General features: G+C 48.1%; 1 protein-coding gene and 1 long non-coding RNA gene across 5 annotated transcripts in view; one reads left to right on the forward strand and one right to left on the reverse strand.

Annotated features, from left to right (window-relative positions):
- Positions 1 to 18,493: 18,493 nt before the first annotated feature.
- LOC131580974 (uncharacterized) lies at positions 18,494 to 23,817 on the reverse strand. 2 transcript variants are annotated; one of them, XR_009277994.1, is made up of 3 exons: positions 23,457 to 23,817; positions 22,671 to 22,869; positions 18,494 to 21,690 (listed from the first exon to the last, which is right to left on the reverse strand). It is a non-coding gene; the product is annotated as an uncharacterized LOC131580974 (long non-coding RNA). The 2 variants fall into 2 exon arrangements; XR_009277993.1 differs by having other exon boundaries at positions 22,554 to 22,869.
- Positions 23,818 to 23,926: 109 nt separating this feature from the next.
- RASAL2 (RAS protein activator like 2) overlaps positions 23,927 to 26,694 on the forward strand; it is a 160,728-nt gene continuing 157,960 nt past the window's right edge. For all 3 annotated transcript variants that reach the window (XM_058842375.1, XM_058842376.1, XM_058842377.1), the window contains exon 1: positions 23,927 to 24,158. In XM_058842375.1, coding sequence (XP_058698358.1) covers positions 23,999 to 24,158 — 160 coding nt within the window. In that variant the 5' untranslated portion in view covers positions 23,927 to 23,998. The remainder of the gene's footprint in view (positions 24,159 to 26,694) is intronic.

Genomic DNA, 26,694 nt, shown 5'->3' on the forward strand with positions numbered 1-26,694 from the left:
TCGGGGGAAGCAAGAAGGGATCCCTAGAAACCATGAGAGTTACACTTGAAAGATACACAAATTGATTGGATATTTCATAAATATAAATAACATAATTCCACTTGGTTTCTGGCTAATAATTTTAGGTTTCTAGCCAAGAGGTGACTGCTGGATGTTTCCAGCCTGTTTAGTAGCAACAACACCAATCTATACTGGGAGCCTGCAGGGTTCAATCAGCATCACATAAAGATGCTGAAAAGGGGAGTAAATTTAAGTTAGATATAAGGAAGGAATTTTTTAAGAGAGGGTGGGGAGGCCCTGGCACAGCCTGCCCACAGAAGCTGTGGATTCCCCATCCCTGGAAGTGTTAAATGTCAGGCTGGATGGGGCTGTGGGCAACCTGATCTGGTTGAAGATGTCCCTGCTCACTGCAAGGGGAGTTTTAAATGTCCTTTCCAACCCAAACTGCTCCACCTCTGTGATCCTCAGGCTGCTGTTGCCACCATAACTTGGGAAGTTTGGATTGCAAGGAAGATTTGGGAGCTTGTCTTGAATAAAAGCAGCTGCAACTTCTGATGCTTGTGTTTGAGTTGTGGGGAAACTCTGTTCCTGTCCTTGCTAGGGAAGAAGAGGTGAGAAACTCTACCAGCAACATAAAGCTTTGAGCAGAAGTGGTTTCAAATGGATGGGGAACACCAACTGAAAGGCAAAAGCAGGAAAGTGCATTGAAAAAAGAAAGAGCCAAAGAAAGGAGCTGGGGCATGAAAAGTGACAGAAGGAAAAACAGAGAAAAAAGGCTCAGATGGGTGAGAAAGAAGGGAAGAAAAGGATAACCTTTCAACGTCATCACATCTAGCCAAGAAATTACTATTTCAAAGGAGTTGTGGTTTTCTTGGAAATGGAAGCCCTGTGCCCCAGGACTGCCATCAAGCTCACAGGACTATTGCAATGCAGGCAGCACGTGCTACAGATAGCATTTGTCACAGAGCTGAAGGGACACCGCTATCACGTTAAAACATCACATTTTTCTGCTTTAAAAGATTTCACTGGTGTTGTTACAGTAACAAGATTAGGTGGAAAACATTTTTCTTCATGTCCTTGGTGTATTTGTGCAGCTCCTTGGGGCCCTGATCACAGACAGCTCCAGGCTCTCAGGTCAGTCCCTGATAGCAAACCCAACCTCATCTGAAACCTTTGTAACCCAAGAGTAGAAATTCAGGTGGCTTCAGTACCTGAAGCTATTTGGAGGTGATTTATGTTGTTTCTGCTTGGTTCTGAGATGAGGTTTGTTTCTTTTTTTAAGCAGAATGGATAGGAAGCTTTGTTAATCTCTGAGCTCCAGCCCCCTATAAATGTGAAAAATATATATGTAAATAAATGCTTTTTTTATGCAGAGATGTCTTGAGCATCATGCAGGGCAGAAATGCCAGTAGCACCAGAGCTACATAAAATGTGAAAACTCATCTTAAATATTCTACACAGCAAAAACACCAGCCCTGAACGTGCTGCCAGCTTTTGGGACATTTGACAGCCTATTTCATATCACACAGAGCAAGAAAACAAAAACCACCCAGGCCTCGGGTTCCCAGACAGGCTGAGCACCTGCCCCACATGGGGAGAGCCCTCATCCCCCACCAGTCTCAATGGTAGATAATTAATAATTAGCTGGATCACCCCTCCCAGGCTCGAAGGGATGGAGCTGTGAGAGCCCCTGCTCCAGCTGGGGGTGGCACTTGGAGCTTCCCAGGCCATGGGAATCCTGGTGGGAGGAAGGTGGTGTCTCCTAAAGCAGCTGAGATGGGGTCTGCTCCCACCTACAAGCATCATCATCATCATCATCATCCTGTGGGTGTGACCTGGCCATCGTGGCCTCACTCCACGTCCTGCTGCAGCCACCCCATGAGCACAAGGTCCCACAGATGGGTTTGCACCTTTCCTTCCCCGTGTGAGGTTGTTTCCAGCTTGGGTGGACTAAGCTGTCCCTCCCCACCACCCCCCTGCACACACACAGCCACGTTCAGCAGCTTCCAGACACGCCTATTAATTTTTGGAGACTTAGGCAAGAATATTAATTGCATTCCAGAGTCGTTCAGCATATTAGAAAAAGCATTTTATACCCTGCATTGTGTCTGGTGAAGAAACAGAGCTGCAAAAAGCTGTTATTTGTGAAACTCAAAACACATCCCCGCTCTGGATGCCACAGAACCGTGACCTCAACCTTCTGCATGAGCTCCTGTTATGAAACAAATCCCAAAAAACTTCCTAATCTTGCCCTTACTTCATTCCCACTTCAGCTAACCCTCCTTAACTCTTGGCTGTGAATGCTAAGCCCTGGCCACCTGCATCCCTCACCCCTAAAGGAGAGGCTGTGCAGCTCCTGCATCCCTTCACAGCCAGCCCTGCAGCATCTCACCAGCCTGGCCCCACCACGGGAAGGGATTGGGATGCACAGGGACCCAGGGAGAGACAAGAGCTAAACACAACAGCAGCGAGGAGGCCGGAGAGTTTTCAGTATTCAGGTCTTCTCATTCTCCTGTGCAACACCCCTTATGTTTTCCCAGCCATAAAATTGATGTTTATCTCGCTTCTAACTGCCTTACAGAGATCATTACACATTGCAAATGCAGCCATTTGCGGATAAAACGAGCACAAGCAGCCTGGAGACTGTCACACCACCCCTTCCCCAGCCACATTGCAATGCCTTACAACCTTTAAGCTGAAAATTACTATATAAAACCAAGGGACCTGGAAATATTTGTTAGGTAAATGCAAAAAAAAAACCAACCAAAGCAGAGGTAATTCTTCCACCTGCCCCACACCACCCCCTGCTCAACCACGGAAAATTAATTTTGAAGTGGGACAAATCCTGAAGCTATTCTTGTAGCATTAAGTAAAAAAAAGCTAAACCAACCGACCCACCAAAACAAAAAGAAACAAAACCACAAAAAAAAACAAAACAAAAAAGCCAAGAGAAAGATGCTGTTCCTTGTCTAAAATCTCCTTGCTCTAAAATGTCCCTCTGGGTCTGGGTCTGGGTCTGGGTCTGTTGGAAGGTGTGGAGGGCACAGAGGGGGATGCAGATGTCAAAAGAAGAAGCCCCAGTGGCCACACCACCTCCCAGTGTGTGTGCCATGAGGCAGCAGGGCAGGGATGCCCAGCTCTGCACTGGAACACAAATCCAGGGCAACACCAGCTCTCCTCAAGCTGAGACTTCCACTTCATCCCCCTCGCCCCCAGGCTCCTTCCTGGTGGCCATGGAGGTTGTGACCAGACACAGACCCTTCCCCAAGGTCTCCATCGAGTGCCAGAGCAAGGAAAGCTGATCAGCTGGAAATCTTTAGCCCGGAGAAGCTGCAGGGGTGTCCTTTAGAAAACATTGCCATCTTGTGTCTCTTCAGACACCTGAGCCTCCCTGTTGGAGCCAGCGAGGAGCTTTATTGCAGGCAATCAGGGGCAATAAAGACCCGTGACACTTACAGATTGCTTGCCTGTGTCCTGCTCCTCCTGCTGCCTTGGAAAGTTGGACAGCAACCGTTTCCCTCTTTTTTTATTTTTTTTTTTTATCTCAATTTATGATTCCTCTGCCATGAAAAGCCACTTAAGTCCTCCACAGTTACATACACCGTATCCTCCAAGGCCAGTAAATCATGGTCTCTAGTCATGTCAGATTTTGTGAAGTAAAACTAAATTGCAGCTGCACTCTAAGGCGAGAAGCTGCAAAATTGAGGGAGAACAAGCTCTGTTTAAAGCCAGAAACCCAGCTGGCAGCCTCCCATGGCTTGCAGAGGCAAGGATCACAAAAACCCCTCTGTGAAAGAGAGAATCCTGATAGCAGGGAGCCCACAGGACCCTCTGTGCCACCCCAGACTGCCTCTGTAGGTTTCCTGTGGGTTAAAATAGTTAAAATAGTCCAAACTCAGAGGATTTCACTCTATAAACTGAGCTGCAGTCCCTCACAGCCAGAACACAGAGGGCTGGGAGCAGGACAGAGCCAGGTTCCAGCAGCATCTATTCATTGAGGCTTGATCCTCAGCTTGAATTTGGGCTTGGAAAGAAAGCTGGGGAGCTGATGGGGTCATAGCTTCTTGTTTTAAGTTTTGGGGGTTGTTGGGGTTTTTTTTGTGCAAGCAGCAGTTAGAGAAGTACTAACACAGCAGGGTTTTACTCTGCTGAGCCCATCTGGGCTCGTTCAAAGCACTGGGCGCTGCACCAAGAACTGGGGAAACTGAGGACAAAAAAAATACTTGAGGACAAAAAAAATACTTGACCCCAAAGCACCCTTTACATTTTTCAGGGGCACAGTGACTTGCCTTTTCCCTTCTGCAGCAGAGTTAAACTTTCATGAAAGCTGAATTAACTTGGAGAAGAGCCAGCTCCAGGGACAGACAGCAACATGATGGAATGAGAGCAACGAAGACCCAGATCACTGCTGTTCCTGCTAATTCCCCTGCCTGCATCCCACACTAATAATTTCTAGGGTGTTCAAATTGCTCCATGCACTGCAGCTCCTCCATCCCACCATGACAGAGCATCCAGCCTGGCAAAGGCACCAGGCACCTCTTTCACCATTTCTCAGGAAAATCCTTGCAAAAAAACCCAAAAAACCAAAAAAAACCAAAAAAACCCCAAACAAAAGAAAAACAAAAAAACACTGCTATTTTGGAAAACAGTTTATTCCACATTGTCAGCTCAGGAGTCTCCTTCACTTCACCTGACAGCCCATTGCATGAGCCTAGAGCACAAGCTACAAGCTCTCCAGGTGGAAGAATGCCTCCCCAGAACCAGAAATGATCCAAAACATACACACACACAAAAGAGGAAAATTATGAGCAGCCATGACATAGACAAGGAAAATCACAAAACATCTCATGCCAGAGTCTTGGCTGATAAAAACCCAACGTGCATAGCACACAGCTTCGGGCTGGGATACACTTAGCCCTCTCTGAATGTTTAATGGGAGTATATGCATCAGTTAATCAGCAGCACAAGACACAAAGCGTTTTGTACCTCCTCGCCACGTGTTGTGCAATTAAAAGGCTCCTCATTCAGGCACAGAAAGAAAAGTCAAGGGACTTTGGCTGTGAAACATCCATTATTCAAAAGTATATCCATTATTCAAAGTTTTTCTTAAAATCCTAATGTCAGTTTGAAAGGAAAAAGAAAATGAGTTTCTGAAAGCTGTGCTCCGTTGATATTCCACTCCAATTTTTGCTGATTGTAAGTACTAAAACTCCAGACATTTTGAGGAACTAAAGAAATCCTTCACAGCTGCTGAAAAAGGCAACACTCTGTGGGTAGTCACAATTTTCCCCCCACCCTCACTTAACTCTTCCTAGAAGATCCCACAGAGCCCCCCCAAGAGCCACCCAGCTCTACCACAGTGGGACAAACAGTGCTGCTCCAGCAAAGATGCCACCCAGGAACCACCTGGACAGAGGAAAATACTCAGCAAGAGCAACAAATTGTGATAAATTGCCGATATTAGAATATAAAATAAGTAGCCAAGGTTTTACCTCCTCTTGGAGCTGGAGGAGAGAGCGCTGAGCACCCCCTTGAGAATCCAGGCTTCAGGCAACTCTGTAGGGATGAAACAGGTGTGAAGTCCAAGTGGTCAGTCAGTCCCCAGGCTGGAATCAGGTCCAGGGAAACAAAGATGCTTGGCCAGGCCCAGAGCAGCAGGGTCTAGGGCCAGGGGGCCTGTGCTGAGCTGAGCTAGAGATCAGTGTTTCTACCCAAGGCTTAGAAAGCAGAAAAGCCCCCAGGCTGAGCTTATTTAGAGCCCCAGCCCAGAGGTGGGGATGCACCAGAGGCACTTAGGAGAGGCAGAGCAGCTAAAGCTGCTGTGCTGTAGGGCTGGCTGGTGAAGAAAGAGCTGAACTGAAATTATTATTGAAGATATATATCAGATTAAGAAGTGGGGGCGAAAACCTGAAAAATAATCGAGAGTTATGAGCCAATAAAGGTGCTTATAACTTTAATTTAAATAAATATGTGTGAAAGAGGAACAGGAGCCTTAGAAAGGCTTCTCTGTCCTTGAAGAGGTAAGGCTACAACATGTAGTAGTCTCTCAAGGCTCAAAGATTCTTTGGTGTGAGTAAAGGAAGAACAAAAGAAAACAAGGCAGAGGGAAGCAGCATTCCCTCGGTGATAAATACTTGTAACTGTAATACTATATAAGAATATATGCTATTATGTAGGCTTAAAATCTACTTATTTAGGATTTCTGTATGTACAGTGTGTAACTAAAATGTGAAACCTCCAGTGGTGTGACCTGAGCACAGCAAAGACACGACTCCAGCAGAGCAAATTTTTGGAAGGGTGATGACTGACAGCTAATAAATGCAGTAATTTGGGTGTAACGTATTAAAGCCCTTAAACATTGCTGGAAGCTCAGTGGGTGCCACAGGGTCGGGGTCCTGCTCTTCCACCATCATGCTGACTATTTTTCTACTGTCAGACTACCAACTTTAGGTGCTGCCAATAACTTGAGGAACAATCTGAGTGTGTAAAATGAAGGCATTATTCAGCAGCTTGTGCTGACAGCTATCTTTAAGCAGCACATTTATCTAAAGTACAATGATGCTTCAATAGTGGATACCTGTAGAGTGCTTCCAGGGCACTAAAATGAGCTGGATTTTATCTGCAGGAAGGCTATGGCTCACAGCATTTGGACAAATTCTTTGCTGCAATAGGCCATTTTCTGCTATTACCAGTGAAATAAGCTAAACACCCACTTCTTTTCTTCCACAATGAGTAGCTGTGCATGATGTGATGAATTTGCAAAGCTTTTAAAGGATGGATGGGAGTTAAAGAACTTCCTCCAGGGTCCAAAAGGCAGTGCCAAGCAGGACCAGAGCTGCAAAAGAAGCCGGGAGGGGTGCTGCAGCACAGGCAGTGCTGAAGGGCTGGTGGAGCCAGAGCTGCTGTGATGCTGGAACAGCAGGGCACAGCACAGATGAGTTGAAGCATTGACAGATGAAATGGTTTGGCTGTTGTGACTCCACAGCCCCTTGTAGCTGGAGTTTCTCTCGTTAAGCTTCAAAGAGGCACAGCCAGCTCGTTAGCGGCGTCTCGGGGTTGCTTTGTTTGCTGTGGCTCTTCCAAAGGTACCAGAGTCTGTAATGGCCCCTCCTGGGACCAGGCTGCCTGATGCAGGGTCACGAGCACATTCATTCTTCCCAAGGAAAAATGCCTGGGAATGTGGCAGCCCATGTGGAGGGAGGGCAGGGGAGCAGTGTCCCTTCCTTGCTGGTCACTGCTGCTGGCTGGATGGGCTTAATTCCCTGTTCAAAACACGAGTACGCTGTCATCTTTCTGATTTTGGTCCTGATGTCAGCTCAGACCTTCCTGTGCAGCTGCTGGTGGGGCGCTGCTCTGGTACAGAACTGAATCTGAGCCTTAAGGCTCACCTTGTTCTATCCTCCACACCTTCCTCTATCCCAGGGTGTCCAGCCTGGCCTTGGACACTTCCAGGGCTGGGGCAGCCACAGCTCCTCTGGGCACCCTGTGCTTCACCCCTCCTGTGGCAGTGGCTCCCAAATGGGCACCAGTGGGACCCTGATTAGCCTCAGTTGCTCTTTGTACTGCTGAAACTCTAAGAAGCAGCTGGAAGTGAGCTATGATGCTCTGCTCCCATAACCACTGACTGCAGCCCAGACATAGAATTAGGTTGTTGTCAGGGGGGAAAGGTGGCCCCCAGCCTTCTGATGGGGTTGGATAAGCAGTGTGAGAAGCCAGGTTACACCTGGAGATGATGACCTTTCCTGTGGCCTTGTGATGGAGCAGGTGGTTGAAGGCTTCATTTAACTGCAAATTCAGTCAGAGGTATTTATGCTGATGGCCAGGAGGCTTTGCAGGGAAGGAAGGGGCAGAGTGAGGCAGTGGAGAAGTCTGCATGTGAATCTTTGCACTCCTGGGATCCACTGCTGGGCTTGAAATAATGCAGGACCAGACCAGCTCCTGGCTATTCCTCTGCTCTGCATCCTTGAGTGTGCTGGATGGGGGCTATGTAAATATTTCTGTGGAGCTGAGCCACTGCCTAAGGATTAAAACACCATAGAATAAGTTAACAAAATTATTTGAGCACCTTCAAACGTGCTCCAGGGGGGAAGTGCAAATGAAGGAGCATCAGGATTCACTAATCCACTTCTAAAGCATTATCCCAACACATTATTCTTTAGCACAAACCCTTTGGTTTGGGAATGAGTGGATTTTTATGACATTGCCAGTAAGCACATCACAGTTCTGGCCTTGCAGTACCCAACCAGGAGTTAAATACTCCCTGCCTCCAACCCAGTGAAAGAAGGTTTAAAAAGATGAGGGGAAAATGGTATTTCTTGATTTAATATTTTTGTGTCTTAGAGAATCAGGACTCTGGACTTCCTGTGCCAGGGGCCTAACTGCTCACAAAACTCTGTTTCTTAAAAAAAAAGTATATTTGCTAGAATAACAACATGGAGATGGGTATTACTGGGGAATGGAGAAGATAAAGAAAAAAACTGGAAAAAAAGGGGTCTTGGAATGCTCCCATAGCACAAAATGTTCTTCAGAAGCAGTTGATTAGGGGACAAGAGAAGGATTTCTCTTCTTGCAAAACCCACTCTCACAGTCCTGCCCTCCCACATGAACCTGCAAGGAGAGTAAGAAGATCTATTGGAGGTCTTGCACGTAGTCTTGGGACACAACCTCCATGCTGAGGAGGGCTTTTCCTTCAGTGCAACTTTCCAGAGCCTCCTTGAAGATGCTTAGATGGGATAATGGGAAAACATCCTTTACTGTGAGGGTGGTGAGACCCTGGAACAGGCTGCCCAGGGAAGCTGCAGATTCCCCAACTCTGGGAGTGTTCAAGGCCAGGTTGGACAGGGCTTGGAGCAACCTGAGAGAGTGGAAAGTGGAGAGTGGAAAGAAAGGGGGTTTAAGGTGCCTCCCAACCCAACCCTTTCTGTGATTCCATCCCCACTGATGGCTGTGTCAGCTGCCCTGCTGCTTCTGAGCATTTCACCTCCTCTCAGTTCATGCTGTGCCTTGTGCTGCCCTTCAGAGCCAGCTCACATCTGGGGTCATTCCCACTGCCACTATCACCTGAGACTGAAGGAACACCCTGCACCCTGTGCAAAAGCTGCTCTGCTCAGAGGAGCACAGAGAACCTCGGGCTGGACACCCGAGGTTTTTTCAAGGAAGTGGGAAGCTGGGGTGTGACCAACTCTTTCTCTGTATATATTTAAATGTCTATTTGGCACAATGGAAAAAACACATCCTTGATTTCTGAAATGTGCAGTGTTTCCAGGCCAAGGGAACCCTCCTGCCATCAGGGATGTGCTGGGCACTGCCTGTACAGAAAGGAGCCCCCATCCCCTCCCCTCTGCCCCAGCACAAAGCTTTGATGTAGTGAAGTGAAACGTTCTGCTAAGCAAGGACCTGTGTTTGATGCTGATTTACAAGCAGGAGTACATTAACTCCAGGCTGTATTGAAAATGCCACTCCTGTACCATTCAGACAGCCATGTAATTGCCTCTGCTGTGGAGCAGGAGGAGGAGGGTGGCATGGATCAAGGTACAGAAATGAATCCTGCAGCCAGTCCCCTCCTCTGCTGCTGTCTCGCTGTATGAACCTCAGGACATTGCTTCATGTCAATGGCTTTGTCTAGGGATGTTCCCATCTTTCAGAGGAGTGGAGAACTTGGCATTTCAGCTGGCGGCTGCTGCTGAAAATTGCAGGAGTTGGACTCCCCCACCACAGCTCCCTGGTGAAGGCTGAATGGCACAGACAGTGCTGCTCACAGCCAGAGCTGCTGCCCTGGAGCCCATCAAGGGACACTGAGCTCCTCTTTGGTGAGACAGCTTTGTGACAGGGCCAGCTCAGGATGCTCCCTGCTGAGGGGAATGGGGAATTAACTCACCACCACACATGGCCCGTGGTGTTTCAGCACCAAACTGCTTCACCAGGAATGCCACATTCTGGGTAGAAAGTTTGTGTTGAACAGTTCTGAAATTTGCACTGTATCTGTGTGGGTTTAGTTTGCAAGAGTTGCCTTTCCTGCAGCCCCTGACACCTTCAGACTGCTGAAATTCAACAGGTCAGGGCTTCTGACTGAAGCTCTCACTGGCTGCATCCCACCTGGACCCTGTGCAATCCTCACCTCTGTGGGTCCTGCATGCTTTCCCCTGCTTAGAGGGAGGGAAAATCCAGGTGCAAACCTGAAATAATCACCTCAGTTTATACAGATAGGTGTCAGAGGGACAAGATGCCAGTTTTTTTGATGAATAATTGACAGCTGAAATACCCAGGTGTAGGGTCATGCTTCATGTGCTGCCCCCTGCTGCTGTTTACACTGGTAAAGTCCATGTCCCATGGCCAAGAACCAGCGAGATTGTGTCACAGGTGGATGGCAATTGCACCATGTCCTCATACCACACCTCCAGGGATCTGCTACAGCACCTCCTTAACCTGTGACCTGTGACACAGGTAATCCCAAAGAGGGATGGAGCCAAAGATCTGCTGAGCTGAACCCCCATGGTGGGGCTTGGTGTTTGAAAAAGTTTGTTTCAGTAGTTTTTTTACATCTTTTAACAGCCCACTGCTAGGAAAAAACTTCCCCCAAGCATCACACTCTGCCAAAAATGACAGGGTAAGGGGAAAAAAGTAATCTGAGGGTTACAAGACAGCGGTTCAGGCAGAACTAAAGCTCTGAACAAATAGAAAGAACTCTTTTCTGTTTTGGAAAACAGCGGCTCTGTATCCTCACCTTCTGATCAACGACACGCTCTGCCGCCACAGCTTTAGTGCCAGTCACACCACTTACCCTGCTTCCCTGCCAAAAAACCCTCACTGGATGGGTGTCAGGAGAGAAATCACGCAGTCCTGCTGTTCTCTCTGAATTAAACATTTGATTTCCCTGTGTTTTCAGGAGGAAACGTGAACAGCTCATGCTGTGTCTAGTAACAGTCCACTTAGCAATTGCATTAACTGAGTGTATTTACCCCCTTCAGCTGCTGGATGTGGCTCCTCAGGCAGAGCTCAGCATCCCTCATCCACAGCCACGATGCCACGGCTTGAAGGGGGCAACCTCCGTGGCACACACACCTGGATCTCCACCCACACTGACCGATGAGGGGACACGAGCCTAAACTCTTGTATCCCTGATTTTCCCTTCCCTCCTCTCCCTCGACATGGGCCAAAGGCTGGGGAAGTCGTGAGCAGCAAAGTTCCAGGTGGGCAGAAGATGGCAGCAACAGCCCAGCAACAGCTCTGCTTCACTGCATAGGGATTTCCTTTCTTCGGGAATACCGGTGAGGTTTTGCAGAGGAGAGGAGACCTTTTCACCCCTTTGGACTTCAGGATTGTGAGCAAGGCAGAAGAGAAACCGCTCCAGGGCTGGAAAACCAAAGGAGACTGTTCAGCATGAAGAGCTTGGTGCGGGAAGGATGGTGTAAGCATTACTCATGAATTGAAAGGCTGGGTGGAACATTACAGGACACTTCCATGGATTTTAGATCCTTAGTGCAGGTACATGAGGCCAGGCAGATTTTCTGCATGCCCTTCCTGACACAGGGGATGCTGTCCCATGGGAGGTGGTGGGAAAAGGGCAGCAAGCACTGAGCAGCAGCAGTGCAAGAGACGTTTTGGATGTTATTTTCTTTTAGTCTTCGGTCATTGCAGGAGAATTCTGTGGATTTTAGCTCCTGGGTGCAGGTACACGAGGCCTTGTGGGTTTTAAGCTTGACATCCCCTTTCCCCAGTGAAAATATTTAGGAAAAATTAGAAATGCAGTTTTTTAGAGCTCTGCTTTTTCAAGGACATGGCAAATGGACCCTGAATGTTCCACTGTGGTGGGGGTCTAGGCTGAGGTGGGTTGGCAGACACTGGAAGTGACAGGTGGGAGAGGAGGGAGATCTGAACATCACACTGCCTTGCATCCTGGATTTAACTTTCCTCTTCTCTTCTGTCTTGTACACCTTTTGCAACATGCACGTAACTTCTGTTTATGTCCTGTTCTTAGGAAGGTTCACTGAGATGGGACTTACAACATCTTCCAGCTCCAGAAGATCTTGGCCAAGTCACCTGTGTAAACTCAGTGTCCACACTTGTTAAAGGTAGTCAAAGACTCCTTCTTCTTGGTAAAGAGCCTGGAGATGTATCAGTGAAGAGAGGTAAAATTTTTCTTACTAATGCAGCATTTAAAAGGGCTGATTTGAAAACAGGGCTTATGCTGTTGTAAGAGGTTGCCCAAATACTATAAAAATTAAGCAGGTTCTCATGGTAAGGAGGGTTCAGGGCAAATGGACAGGGCAGAGGGTTTGAAGAGGGGAGCTGGAGGCACAATCCAGTTCCCAGAGCTGGGCTTTCCCTGGTGTGTGAAGCTGGTGGCCACTACTCTGTGTTTGTAGAGGGGACAAGGAGAGATCCAAAGTGAAAGGGGTTCTGGAGAGGGAGATGATTGGAGCTGAAAGAGGGGAGCAGAGGAACAGCAGATTCTGGAGACAAGCAGGGCAGGTACAAGCTCCCTTGAGAAATATGACTCGATTCACTTCCCCAGTGTAAGGGTATTACATTATTCTCAGAGAACCAATAAGTGCCACAAGCCTTTGCAGTGATCACTGTACTTTGTGGGGCTGCAGAGGAGGGAATGGGGCACCCCACATGACCAGAAGCTTTGCCAGTTTGAAAATCTCCTCTTCAGGAGGCTTGTCCCAGGATGAACACCAGAGCCTGCAGGAGGGAAGGCTCCACCATCCTCTTGCCAGGGCAGTTTCTCATAAAGCTTTTACAATTAAAGCTGAGGAGAATCTTTGGAGTGCTCCAGCATGGTGGGATGGGAGCAAAGATCTTCAGTACTGGGCTTGGGGGGAAAGCAAAGGAAGCACTGGTTTGGGGCTGAGCTGCAGAGGGTGCTGAAGGGGAGAGACGAGGGATGGGGAAAAGAAGATGGGGAAAAAAGAAAGGATGCCCTGTCCCAGCTTAGGGGGACTTGAGAGGCAAGAGGGTCACTGCAGCTCCTCACAGTCCTGCTCCCAGCACAGCATCCCAGGGCACCGGGCATTGAGCACTGGCTGGTGCTTTCAATATTGGGTAAATAGAAAAATGCTGGGTAAGTATTTGGAGTATCTAAGTAGATCTTTGCAGCTTCAGTGAACCACACCAGATGAAAACTTTGCAGAGGAGCATTTTGGCTTCCAAAGGCTTGATTTTTTAATTTTTTTTTTTATTTTTTAATTTTTTTTATTTTTTATTTTGTGAGAGAATGTGCCTTTGCAGAAGCCCGTGGTGGTTCCCAGCAGTAAAAAAGGGCTGCGTGCTGCCATCACAGTGTGTCATCACACCAATTTTCCCAGTGGGGAAACCAAACATTCAGGGGTCATGGGTTGAGTCAGAGCTTGCAGAGCCAGGGGATGAGAACCCCGATCTGCTGACTCTCCACCCCATAGTTTAACCACAACTTTGTCCCTTCCCCTCCGGGGATTTCACACTCCAAAGCTGCGCTGCCGCTTGCGCATGATTTTCGGAGAAAACTATTTTCAGAGAAAATAATGTTCTTCTTGGGCTGAAACTTCTTATAATAACTCTCTGTCCGGAAGGCGGATGGGAACGCACGTGGGGGAGGGATGATGAGACAAAAAATTTGGGGGGTGGAGAAATCGGTGTGGCTATTTGTTCCAGCCTAACAAATGAGGAAGACCACAGCACACCCAGCAGCTACTGCTCCACACAGCAGCTACCTGACAGAGACCAGGCCTGGGGTTGGGTGTGGCAGTGCCAACGTGGCTGTCCAGCCCATGCCATGCCAGGTGTGGGGTAAACTTGGCTGGCTGATTGTTCTGGAGGCTGGCAGTGGTGATCACACCGCCTGTGCGTCCTTATCTGTGATCCAAGCAGCGTGTTTGCATGTGAGCACCTTTCTGTCTGGCACCTGGGATCAGGAAGAGAGGCAAATTCCTCTCATAAAATCCTGCAAGAGCTCTAAAGAGCAAAGTAACAGCAATGGGACTGAGAGACAATATCTGTGCCCTGATCAGCGCTCCAGTGGGTGTGCCCCAGCACGGGATGCACTGCAACTGAACGTGTGTGAGATTTTCTGTGTATCCCCTTTTTCCTTCTAGGATTAGCTCCAACAGGTGGTCCTTTAGTAGTTTAGAGAGGGAGTGCCTCTCTTACCAGGGTCATGACCACTAGCCCTGGTGCCTTGTGGTGATGTGAAGGAAAAGGGAGCAGGCTCAAGCTGAGCACTGATACCATTTTTAGATGGACCAGGTTGTTACTACACATCATGCACAACCTGGATTAGAATCCTGCAAAAGGACCATGAACTGGCTCTTCTCTGGGTCAAGTGGATTTTAGAATATCAGCTGTGGTCATAGAAGTGCTGAGATTACACTCCCATGGAAAATACATGGTGAGAGGGAAAAATACCCGATGCAGCTCCTGGATGCTCAAGATTTCTCAGGCAAAAATCTGCACTCATGCACAGGAAGCCCTAAACATTTCAGACTGTCCCTGCAGAGAGGGCTGGGCACTGCACATCTGGGCAGTGGAGGCTTTTGGGAGCACTAGCTGTGGTCTGGGAGCTCAGGCTCCTGGAATTTAAGCTGTACATCTGCAGGCCAGCCACAGCGTGGGCTCACTCTGTGATGTCCTTCACATCTGCCCTTGCCAGGATCAGCCCTTACCTGTGAGCTGGAGTGGACAACTTGAAAAGCCTTTTGCTGCACTTTGCCACAGGGAGTCTGTCAGCTCATTTCATCCATCAAATAAGCATACGGCCAGCAGTAATTGCTTCTTGTCTCTGCTGTACAGCCCTGATTAAAAACCAGGGGCACAGCACCAAGTGTCATTGCTGTGGTATTTTTCCATTCCCAGAGGAACAAATGCTGCTTCCCACCAGCTTCCAGCTTCCCTACCATTAGCAAGGAAGATCTCACCTGAATGTGCCTGCCACGAAGGCAGATGTAACCAACTTGAACGTCTGTGAAGGACCGTGCCCCTGCCCAGGGTCACTGTCTGGGGGACAGACCGGTGTTTCTTGGACAGCAGTGTAGGAAACAGGATGGTCAGCTCCAGCTTTGAAGCAGCTCAGATGCAATTGAAATGGATCCCTTGCAGAACCCTCCTGGCTTCTGCTGAACTACGACACAGATGGGTTCTGGCTCACTGCATGCAGCAAAAGCCACTTAATTACCGCAGCAGCTCTATTTATTTGTTTTGGATCATCTTTATTAGCCATCACTTAAGCTTGTAATTAAGGGAAGAATAGGGACTGTAAAAAGAGTAGCATCCTATGCTGCTGGTCTTCTCCCTGTGCTGCAGCAGCTGAGTGCTGCTCCAGTCTGCCCAACACCTTCAGGACTCTCCCCTCCTGTATGGATAGCACTGCTGTCACCTGTGCTCCAAATTGCCTGCTTTATTCCTGGAAAAGCATGGCTGTATTTTTTTCCTGGGACACTTTTAACTGACTTGGGTAGAATACCTGATGCCCCAAACTCTACATAGGCACAGTGTGAGCATCAGCTACCTCCTGGAGGGATTGCTGCTCGTCTCTTCAAATAAGTACCCAGGTAGGTTAGTACTCTCTCACCTAGTGGGAGAGAGCATCAAAATCCTTGCAGAGACCCTGGCAGGAAAAACAAAGGCCTGAGGAGTGAGACCTGAGGCTCACATGGTAACCAAGGGAGGCCAGACCTTCTCCTCAGGCGAGAACACTGCTCAAAACCACAAAGCTACATCACTCTCTGATTGTGGCTGCTGTCATGTGCTTAAATCCTTGTGTTCAGCAGAGGTGTAGCTGTTCAATTGCTTCTTCTCAAGTGCCTAAGATGTTTCTGTGCTTTTCAGCCTGCCTCTGTACCACTGTCCCAAATCTCCTTGCAATCCTACATCTTGATTACACTCCTAGGGCTGAAGGGCTGCTGTGACCACACAGCCATTTTCCACCATTCCTGCACTGAGGCTCAGTTTTCGTTTGTGCAGCCCAGTTCTGGATTCCCACATCTTGTTTTAAACACGGCCTGAACAACCACAAGCATCAGCAGAAAGCTTTCATGATCTCTGTTTTTAACAGGGACTCATCCATGTCACCATGATGCCTGTCCCTGGAGAGGGACCAGCCATGGCCTGTGGGATAAGCTCTGCTCCCAGGAGGTTCACAGGTGAGTGGCAGGGATGCATCTCCAATCCAGCATCTTTGCAGGTGCCCTCTTAGTCAGATGCAGGGCTAGACTTGGCTTTGAGAGCTGGCAGCTGTCTTCTTGTGGTCCAGGAGGAAATTCCCCAAACTATCCATCCCCTGTAAAACCAGGGGAAGTTCGTGTTTGTGGTGCAAGGGAATGTGTATCAACTGTCAGGGTCTGCTCACGGGACAGGGGAGAAGGCTGGATGTTCTATTTGTGTGGGTGTCAGCAGTTACAAGCTCCAGAGCAGTGTTTTTCCTTTACTTATTCAAACATCTCAAGGAACAATAGCTTGCTGGACTGGGAGGGGAGAGGAGGCATTTGCTCCTCCTTTCTTCTGAGGAGTCAGCATCTCACAGTGCTCCATCACTCTGCTTGCTGAAGGATCCTGTGGTAAATGTGGAAGTGCAGCGTGGAGAACCCCGGGGCTGTACTTGTAATGAAGAGCCATCTCCAGGCTACACCAAACGAGGTTGTTTGTGTCCTGGTACAGCCTTTGTTTGCAAACAACAGCCTCTCTAGGTAACCACACAACAGAGCACAAGTGCCTATTTATTTGCATCTGCCTCTGCTCACAATAGTGAAGGAAGGGAACCCATCTGTTCCGGCGAGGGAGAACAAAAATACAGGGGGGGGAAGTTGGTTACATTTGTAATACAGGCAGCCCAGAGAAAGAAGCCCATGATTCTAGAGATGTAGATAAATCTAGTGACTACTCTTTGCTCAAACTTCAAGCCAAGTCATCTAACTGGGAGCCTGACAAGAAAAATAGAGACAAATAAATCATTCCTTCCTTACTAGCCTCATTTCTTGCTCAAAGACAAAACCCAAAGCTCTTTGGCTGAGCTACAGTCCAGTAACTGCAGCCTTTCACTGACCCCACGTCCATCCCACGACCTTTTCTGCACTGACTCATCACAGCATCTGTTGCCGTCACCTCCCCGGTGTCCTGGGGACCAGTTTAATCACAAAATAAAGGACCTGTTCAAAGGCTACATTTTTAAACACCAGTCCTGGGCTCCCTGAAGATGATCCAGCCCATGAAGAGAAAGCTGGCAGGTTTGTCACAGTCTTGCCTTTGCTTGTTAGAGTCAGTTGGAGAGTTTTACAGATCTGTTCTGAAGGTTGCTGGAGGCTGGTTATTTTGTTTTAAAGTCAGGGCAGCAGCAGACAGGCAGCTACTATTAAAAGGAGAAATGTTTAAAAAAAAAAAAGTCATTTGGGCCTTAAAGCCAGCTGACTGCTTTTGACAGGCTGAAGGATTTTTTATGTCTGGATATTCCTGACCTGCAAGGTGAGGGGATGTTGTCATGGAAGAGAATTTGAGCAGCTCCAGCAGACAGAGAAGAACCTCCACCTTCTTTGACAAGGGTCCTGTGCTGACTTGTGAGACTTTTTAATGAAACTTCAGGTACCCTGGCATGGCCACATCCAGCCATTCCTTGTTTCCAAAGAAAAGATCCAAAATCAGACCTTTCTATTCCAGCACCAGCCTTTCTTCATTTCCCTCCTCCCCAAATACTATGAGGAGGGAAAAAAAATACTATGAGCATATTTAGTGCTGCATATGCCTTCACATTTTCTTTTTATAAAGGGGTTGGGATGAAGGCACATATCACCCTAAGAACATCAAGTTGGAAGGATAAGGTCCTATTATCTCAGGCTGCTCCCTTAGTCTCCTCTGAATAGTTTTGCTCAGGTTGAGAGAATGTTTCTCAGCAATTACATAGAACTTGGCTGGTTTGGTGCACTTCTGACACATTTTACAAAAAATACTTGATGTGCCCCAAAAGGAGTGACTCAAATGAGGAAGAAAAATGTTTCTCAGTCAGAAGAGTCATGGAAGTGAAGAGCTCACAAGGTTTCACTTGATGACCCCTCGGCCCAAACTGTCCACAGCATCAGCAGGGTTTATATTTGGATAATGTTCTCCCAAGATTGAGTCATATTTCCTGCCTCAAGTTGCTCCAAAGGCTGGTGTTTTAGGCAGGGCCCACATTTCAGTCTGATTCATGCAATAGGCAGGAGTGGCCCTTTCTGCTGCTTTTGGGTGGACTTGGATTACCCAGCGCATATGAAAATTAGACCCAAGCTGAGTAAACAAATATTGATCTACTCAACCTCAGGTCACAGCTGAGAATAGTGTTCTGAAGGAGTACATTGAAGGGGCAGGATCACATCAGAAGGTATAAATGCAGGGTGAAATTCAACCCTTCTCTAGGGAGTTTGCAACCTTAGTACAATCAATAGGAGCATCAGAAAACGCTGGTCTCATTCTGGGTTACAAAACCCCCAATGTCTCTGAGCGGATCCTCCTTTAGCAGCTGAGTGTAAGAAAACAATTAATGCAGAGTCCAGAGCTGCTGAAAAGAGGAGGGGGAGTGATGCTGAAATAGCTGCGTGTCAGGGGCTCTCGGAGGGTCGGGATGGGAGCAGAGGCACAGCCTGGTTGAGGGAAAAGCAGGGCAGTGGGATAGACTTGCTTGAGATGATTAATGCTGACCCACACCCCATCATCATCCAGGCTATGAGCGCTCCTTTCAGATGGCTGCTGAATGTGCTACGTGGTAATTTTCCAGGTACTTGGCCATTTGACTTGAGGGGTTTTTTTAAACATGCTGGATGAGATGTGATGTCTTGTGAGCACTGGAGGGGAGGCAGCAGAGCGGATTTTTCCCACTGTGGTGAATTAAGTAGGACGTACTGCCTTCCCAAGCAGACTCCCTGACCTTCCCGTGTCTCTGTAGGGTCACAGTTTATCTCCTAACACCTTAGAGAAAAGTCAGAGTCAGCTGGTCTTTCCTCAATGGTCTGAGCTTTCCCCCAAAATCCACATTGTGATTTTGGAGAAAAATTCAGACCATTGAGGTTGGTATACTCAGACCAATAAGGTTGACTCATTGCAGGCCTGATCCCTGACCAGCAAAGTCTCTGGATTTACCAAGAAAATGATTTTCCAGTCATAGGATGGTTTGGGTCAGAAGGGACTTTAAAGATCATCCAGTTCCAGCAAACTGTCTAGTCAGATGGGTTTTCCCAGTTTTCCCCAGCAGGATACAAGGACAGGAGCAACCATCCATCACGGCACATCGTCACCAGCCTGGCAGACAGCAAGCCCCAGGTGTGGAGGGGACAAGCTCTCACAAGCCCACATTTTTGGGCCTGGTTCCTGTTTCATGTGGCAGCGGGTTGGCCTCGACCTGGGGACTGCCCCAACAGAGCAGGACACGGCAGCTTGAAAGGAACTGTCGGGAGAAGAACAGCTGATAGCCACAACGATCCCGGCGCGTGTATAAATAGAGACGGAGCTGTTATCCTGATGAAATGAGACCAGATGTTTCTCCCAAATCCCTCTTCTCTGCTAGTGAAAATTATAGTTTTAGTTACAGCAGGGCAAAGCAGGCAGCAAAATATTTTAGACCAACTAATGTTGAAAAGTCAAAGGGGCAAAATGCCTCACTGGGGTAGGGGTACCATGCCCTGTGATGCTGCAGGGATGGATCGGGCATGGTCAGGGTGGGAAGCAGAGGAGTCCCTCGCTGTCTTTGTTCTATTTTTCTGCTTCCCATCCCAGTATTAATGGGCTGAGTTTTAAAGCCCATGCTGCGGCCGCTTTTGTGAGGTAGAGATTCAGTGTCAGCACATGTATCCTGGAGGCAGTTGGCACGAGATGAAGGAGGGACGGCAGCAGCAGTTAAAACTGGGCCTTGGCTCTTTAATATTTAACTTTCCCCGGTGCTGGGGGTTTTTTTTAATCAGTTTGCGCATTATCTGCCATCCCCGTTCAAAGAGGGTTTTAGCACAGAGATTTCAGTGCTTAATCCCAGGGGCAGGGAAAGCGGAAAAGTCTCTCTGAAGGTTCCAGGGCTCAATCTGGCCTCAATTACACCAGCCTAAATCAGCAAAGAGTGGCCACGACGGACTTGACTGTGACCACATTGGGCTGCAGGTAACAAAATTAGGGGTCTGTCCTGTATCTCACCAGGAGATGCCTCTGCTCCCTAAGGCTCCATCCATGAGGGAGTTGCCAGGAGGATATAAACATTGTCAGACTGGCTCAGAATAAACCTCCACTTTGGGCAACAACTAGGGCCTGGCTTTGGCCAGCTGCAGATGCTTAGGAAGGGATATTGGAAGAGGGAGAGTATAAAGTGATCCTTCCTCTGGCATTTCCTCCCAGCTCCTGGTAATCAGAAGTTGAGGGACTTCCTAAGCCGGAGGTTGCATGAATTTGTGTAATCCCTTTTGTTTTTTTTCTCATTCATTTATACTTTTGGCCTCCATGACATCCTGTGGCAATAAGTTCCACAATATAATTATGTGTTGTGTGTAAAAGTACTTCCTTTTGTCTGCTTCAGACCTGGCTCCTGAACATTTCTCTCCATGTTCTTGTGTTGTGAAGAAAAGGGAAAAAGAATTCCATGTCCATACCAGACCTCTCTTGACCTCTTCAGATTTCTCTGTCTTTACTTGCCCCAAGGTTTTGTTCTTCCAAACTGGAGTCTCCTTGTTTTTCTAGTCTTTCCTCCTCATATGGTATCTATCCCATCACTTCCACTGTCCTTACCGCCCTCCTCCACGTCTCTTCTCATTTTCTTATTGCCTTTTTATTTCTGAGATAAGATCACTGAAGTGAGACTTGCTCACTTCTGAAGACATGAATTCATTCTCCTGGAAGAAGGTCAGCTCAAAAGCTTTCTTTTCTCAAGTCACACTGGTGCACTTTGATTTCTTCCACAACACCTACAGCAGTCTCAGGCTTAATGAAAATACACGTGCAGCTCTCTTCAAAGACTTGGATTTAACCTATTCTGAGCAAACCCCCAGCCCTAAATTAACCAGAACCTGTGGGTTAAAATGACATCCACAAGTAGATCAACTAATGGGGCTGGTTTGCACGAAGGGCATTTCATGCATGTGCTTGTATTACAGCTCATTTATGCCTTCACAAATCCCTTGAGCACTACTGGTGGAGAAGACCCCCAGCCAGAACAGCTGAACTGGTGAGCGTGAAACTTGGGAGTCTCTGATTTCCAGGACATCTTTATTTATAAAATATGTCTATTTTTGCTCCTGTCATGCCCGCAAAACCAGCCTTCCTATTTTAGTCATCCCTGCTCTTTATTACTGTTTATGTTGCCCCAAACCCCACGAATAAAGGCTGGAGAATGGATTTTGTCTTCTGCTGCCATGTTAATTTCAGAAACCACACTAGCCAGTCCTTCCAGACCTTGCAGTCAGGATGGCTTGATCATACTTGCAGATACAACCAGTCCCCGCTTGATGGGAACCAGTTGCTGCTGTCCTGCGCCGCTCCTGCGTAAACGTCGTCCCAGGATTGTGCGGCAGCTTTTTTTAAACTCCACTTTTGGCAGAAGCTTAGCAGCCACATCCTTCCCTCACAACACGCCAGCTCCTCTCGTGCTTCTCAAAGCAGCTTCATCCCCCTTTCCTCCTGTGTCCGCTTGTGCAAGTTTCCTGCAGCAGGGAAAGAGCCCGGGCTCGTGTGAGGGATGGGGATGATTCTGAGAGGCTGGCAGCAAGAAGGGGGCTGTGGAGAGAGCAGGAGGGGAAAACCTTGAGGAGTTTATTGAATTGTGGCCACTAAATGATAAGCTAGGAGAATATGTACATTTTATATTATCAGGAGCATTGGGAATGAGCCGGGGTAGAGAGCATGTAGGAGGGAAAAACTGCTTTTCCTACTGCTTTACGGTATTATTATGGTAATTTATGCAGATGTCTGCTCTGGAAGGAGTATCCTGCACAACCTCAACTCCCAGAACTTTGGAAACCATGCTGCAGAACATGTTTTAGAGTGGGAAGAAGCAAGGAAATGTTACTGGGTGTCCCAGCTGTGCTTCTTCTGTGCAGAATCACCCCTGTCACAGTGGTGGAGGGTAAAATCCTCACCAGATTTCATCCTGGTTTAACTCTTCCTGATTAAAAGGGTAGTTTTAAAATCTTTTTTTCCCAAAGAATTGAAGCTGACACCATTAAACTCACTGGATCTTTCTTACCCCTGGTCCTGTCTCTCACCTCCTACAACCTCAGGAAGTGTCAAACTTACTGGTTTGTTTTAAACAAAACAAACAGAGGGATAAAGGTCCAAGAGCTAATCCTGGTGCAGTGAGATCCTAGAAGCCTCTTCACTGAGGGTGCCCAGCCTCTGCCAGATATCAGGTACAAGTCTGTAGGAAGCTGGACTAGACCAGTTCTGCCAATCACAAAACAACCTAACACTTGGAAGAAGGAGGTTTCTTCGTTTTCCAGGTCAGCCTGGAAATTGCAGCAGGGTGCATATGCCCACCGTGGCAGAACTCATGCTGCTCTCTCCCAACTGCACAGAGAATGACCCAATTGTAGGGCAAGATTCAGGTCAAGCTCTCAGTCAAGCATGAGACAGAAACTTACAGAAATGAGGTTTCATCAATTAATCATGAGGTTGGCAGGACTTTTTTCCTCCATTGAAACAGTTAATGCAGCTTCCATTGCAGACACAACTATATGGTGTAAGGGAACTCAACTCACTTGGAAACTCACTGCCACTTTGCAAGTCCTCAGCTCCCAAGTGGAGTTTTTGGGAACTCCTAGGACAAACCTTCATGTTTCAGCAAAGGATTGGGACCTGTCAAGCTGCAGAGCGCTGAGAGTTACGGTCCTTTCTTTCTAAGTGAAGTTGCTGTTCTTCAGCCACAACTTGCCGTGTAAATCCTCTTATTCTGCTCTGCTGCAAAACAAAACAAGATGACAGAAATGTGGCTAGAAGGTGTGGGAGCTGTTATCTACTTTAAAGCAGCTTTATGGCACCATAACTGCTACAGATCCACACTAAATCAACTGTCCTTGCAATAAAGAAAAAATAGTTAGTGCCTGTAATTTGTGTACAGAGGTGAGCCCTTGGAAACAGCCTGTGGTAATGGAGATAATCACTGGATCTGAGTGCCTGGGTGAACCCAGACACTTCATATTGATCATGGACAGGAGCAGACTCAGTCCAAGAGATTAAAGGGATGGAACCCAAAGTAAGCTGAACCTCTGCCCACATCCCCTGAAAACTCAAGTCACAATGCCATGATTTAAAAGACGCTGCAGGATGCATGCTTTACTCACAGCTGTTCTATTCTAGACTTTTAAAGAACATATACGTACCTTAAGCACCGGGAAATTCACCAAAATACGAAAGGGAAATAGAACACTGAAACATGGTGTACTGGGGGAGACGTTCAGGACAAACCAGCCCGCAAATCCCCTCAATGAAATGTACTTAATCAAGCCAGTTTTCCTCTTTTCCCTGCAGCACATCTCCTGGTGTACCTGAGAGAAACTGTGCGAGTGCATGAAAGATTTATCAGTCTCGGTCAGGCGCAGGTCTGAGCCTGGGGAACCCCACGGCAGCCGCTGTTCGAGGCCAAACCCATCACCCTCGCGTTACTGGGAGAACGGGCCGCTGTGGGAGGCATGCGGCCGCAGCCGGATTATCCCCATTTGGATTCCTTCGGGACGCCTCTCCCCGGCCGCGATTCCCCTTTCCCGCCGCTCTCCCGGCGCGGCTGAGGGGAGGAACCATCCCGAGTCCCCCCCGGGGCAGCCACACGAAGCCCCGCAGCGAGGCGGCCCCGGGGGCCGCGGAAAGGGCCGGCGGCGGCTCTGAGGGCAGAGGGGCAGAGCCGGCGGCCATCGCCCGCCTCTCCCTCAGGCCAGGGGCGGGCAGGGGCGGGGCGCGGCGGCTCCGCCCGCGCTGACGCTGAGGGCGGGGAAGGGCGGGCCGGGGGAGGGAGGGATGGAGCCGCACTGAGGCGAAGCGGGGCCGGGGCGCAGCGCAGGCGGCGGCGGCGCCTCCTCGTCCCCACGGCAGCATGGAGGCGGCCGCGGGAGCGGCGGCAGAGCCGGCGGCATGGGCGGCAGAGCCCTTCGCGGAGCCGGAGCCGGGCTCGGAGGAGCTGGAGGCGGGCGGCGCGCTGGACCGCGTCCTGCGGGAGTCGGTCTGCCAGCAGCAGGGCTGGGTCCGCGTCTACGGTGAGGGGCGCCGGGGCGGGGAGCGGCGGAAAACTTCCCGGCCCCAACTTCTTTCTCCCTTTCTTTCTCTCCCCGCTGCCGAAGCTCCCGATTCCCCGCGGGTCCTCGCCTCCCCCCTCCCCGCCCCGTTCCCGGAGCCCCGGGCTCTCCCCGCGCCACGCCTTCCCCTCTCCCGAGGTGCAGGATGCTCCGCTCTCGGGATCCGCGTCCAAAGCTTTTGTGTGCTCCGAGTCCCAGGATGTGTGCCCGGGATGCGGCTGCCGGCAGGGCTGAGCGCTCCCGGATCTAATTAGTATTAATGAGCTACTAAAGGCCTGGGAGGTGCTGATACGGTGGGTCCCGTCGCCCCAGACTTACTGGTCTGTGTTAAATTGACACCTTTATCATTTATGGAAACGATGTTAAGATCTTCAGCAATGCAGGACGCGGGGTTGTTTCCCCTTCTTTGTCAAACTCTCCCTGGTATGCAACCTTTTAAAATTAGCTTGATTTATGTGGTCGGGCCTCTGGTTTGTTTAGGCTCCCAGTTGAAGTGCAGTTGGATTTAATCTCTCTATCAGCACCTAAATAGTGGAAATTCTGCTTTATCTTTTCCTTGTCTCTCCCTCTTGTTTGTCTTGGTAATCTAAGGATAATTACTCCCACGTTTCAGAGTGAAGAGCACTGCAGGCATTATTTTGTTTTCCCTCCTGTAACAAATTTGATGGTCCAGCCTTGAAAAGGGACCGGTTGTGGTGTGTGTACGTGTTACCTTTGTCTTTTATTATGATGGTTGTCCCCTCCCTGGATGTGTTCAAGGCCAGGTTGGATGGGGCTTGGAGCAGCCTGCTCTACTGGAAGGTGTTTCTGCCTATGGCAGAGAGGTTGGAACAAAACCATCTTTAAGGTCCCTTCCAACCCAAACCATTCCATGTTTCTATGATTATGGAGATTATTGGTACTTTGTAACATGTCTCATGCTGGTGATTGTCCCTCTCATCTTCCTCCCCTGTCCTGAATCCCAGTGAGATTCTCCAGGTTTTCACTGACCTGTAAAACTAGAAGCAAGTGCTCTCTGTGTGTCATTGATCTGTTACTGGTTGTGTTATTCCTGAAACACAACGATGACATGAATAAGTTATATGCAACAACTCTGCTGCATGTCTTGGCTGATGGCAGGTAATTATTGTGAGTACCACCAGCCTCAGCCTTTGCACATATCAAATGAGGAAAACGAGGCTGCAGGTTTTCTGGAGAGCATGGTCACAAATAAACCTTTGTGTTTATTTTGAAAGCTTGAAAAGCTGGTGCAGTGGGATGAGGTTGTCTGTCTGCTTTCTGTCTGGTACATCAATGAGCAAAGTTATACTTAGCACAATTAATTGTAATAGAAGTTTGGGAATTTTAGTAGTTTCCACTGTGTTTAGCTTGCTGCTTCTTGCCTACCTTGCTTTTGTTAATCCCAGCCTTGAGCTGAGACTATAAAATGCAGCCTTATGCAAAAATATCTCTCTGCTCTTGTTGAAAGAAGTTCCAAAGAAAGCAGTTTGCCTTCCGATTGTTTGTTTGTTGTAGAGCACTTTCTAAAGGTAAAATGAGAATGTACTTAAGAAGAGGATGTCTGGCACCAGCCTATCTGATTGTTACCCAAGGTTGTATCTTCCATGAGTGGAAGCAGGAATGTGGTTTCAAAATTAGCTACAGTGAGGAACATTGCATGTTGATAAAGTCATATGTTGTGATGTGCTTGTAGTTTGACATTAACGTGTAGATAAATGGGGAAAAATCCACAGTGACAGGGCCCAGCTAGCTCACAGGCTATAAAAATCAGCACATAAAAATACATCTCGTAGCCCAAGGACAATAACTAATTATTTCTAGTCTGTGTTTAAAAACAACTCATTATCCCTCTCCCTCATAAAGAGTCTGATGTGGTAGTGTCTTCTCTCTTTCCCTAAGAAATTGCAATCGGATTAGCTAGTATTTGTTTGTTTCCTCCTGCCTATTAGCCTTTTTTTTTCCTTGCATGAGCACATCTGGAGAAGTTTGCGGACAATGAATCAAGCTGAAACTGTGCCATGTTTGTGCACAGCTAAATATGGGTTACAAACCTATGAGTGACAAGTGTTATTCATAGGATTAAAAGTAAAGCCTTGCACAGTTGTTTGAGGAACCACAGCAGCATAGCGAAAGAAAACAGGAGCAGAAAGCTTAGCCTTATTGTCTGTATTGTCTGATAAACAATGAGAACACTAACACTAATTATTTCACCATGAATGGCTGGGGGAGGGAAGGAATATCGAGCACATGAAAAGTGGAGAAGCTTTTTCTGGCACGGCAAAAAAATACAGCTTTTGATGTCACTGCGTTTCTTTTCCGCGTGTCTCTGTGATCGTGAACCGCTGTCTTGGGGAGTCGTTCCAAATGAAAGGTGACTGTTCTGAAAAGTGTCCCTAGTAGTGGGAAGATGTATTTTAAAGAAAAAGAGCTCAGCAGCCACTTAAAGACAGACAGCTGTTTGTTTCTGTGCGTCCCTACTTGGCTGTGGTGTGCCATC

Source organism: Poecile atricapillus, chromosome 7 (genome assembly GCF_030490865.1).
Source record: "Poecile atricapillus isolate bPoeAtr1 chromosome 7, bPoeAtr1.hap1, whole genome shotgun sequence".
In the NCBI taxonomy this organism is placed as follows: domain Eukaryota; kingdom Metazoa; phylum Chordata; class Aves; order Passeriformes; family Paridae; genus Poecile; species Poecile atricapillus.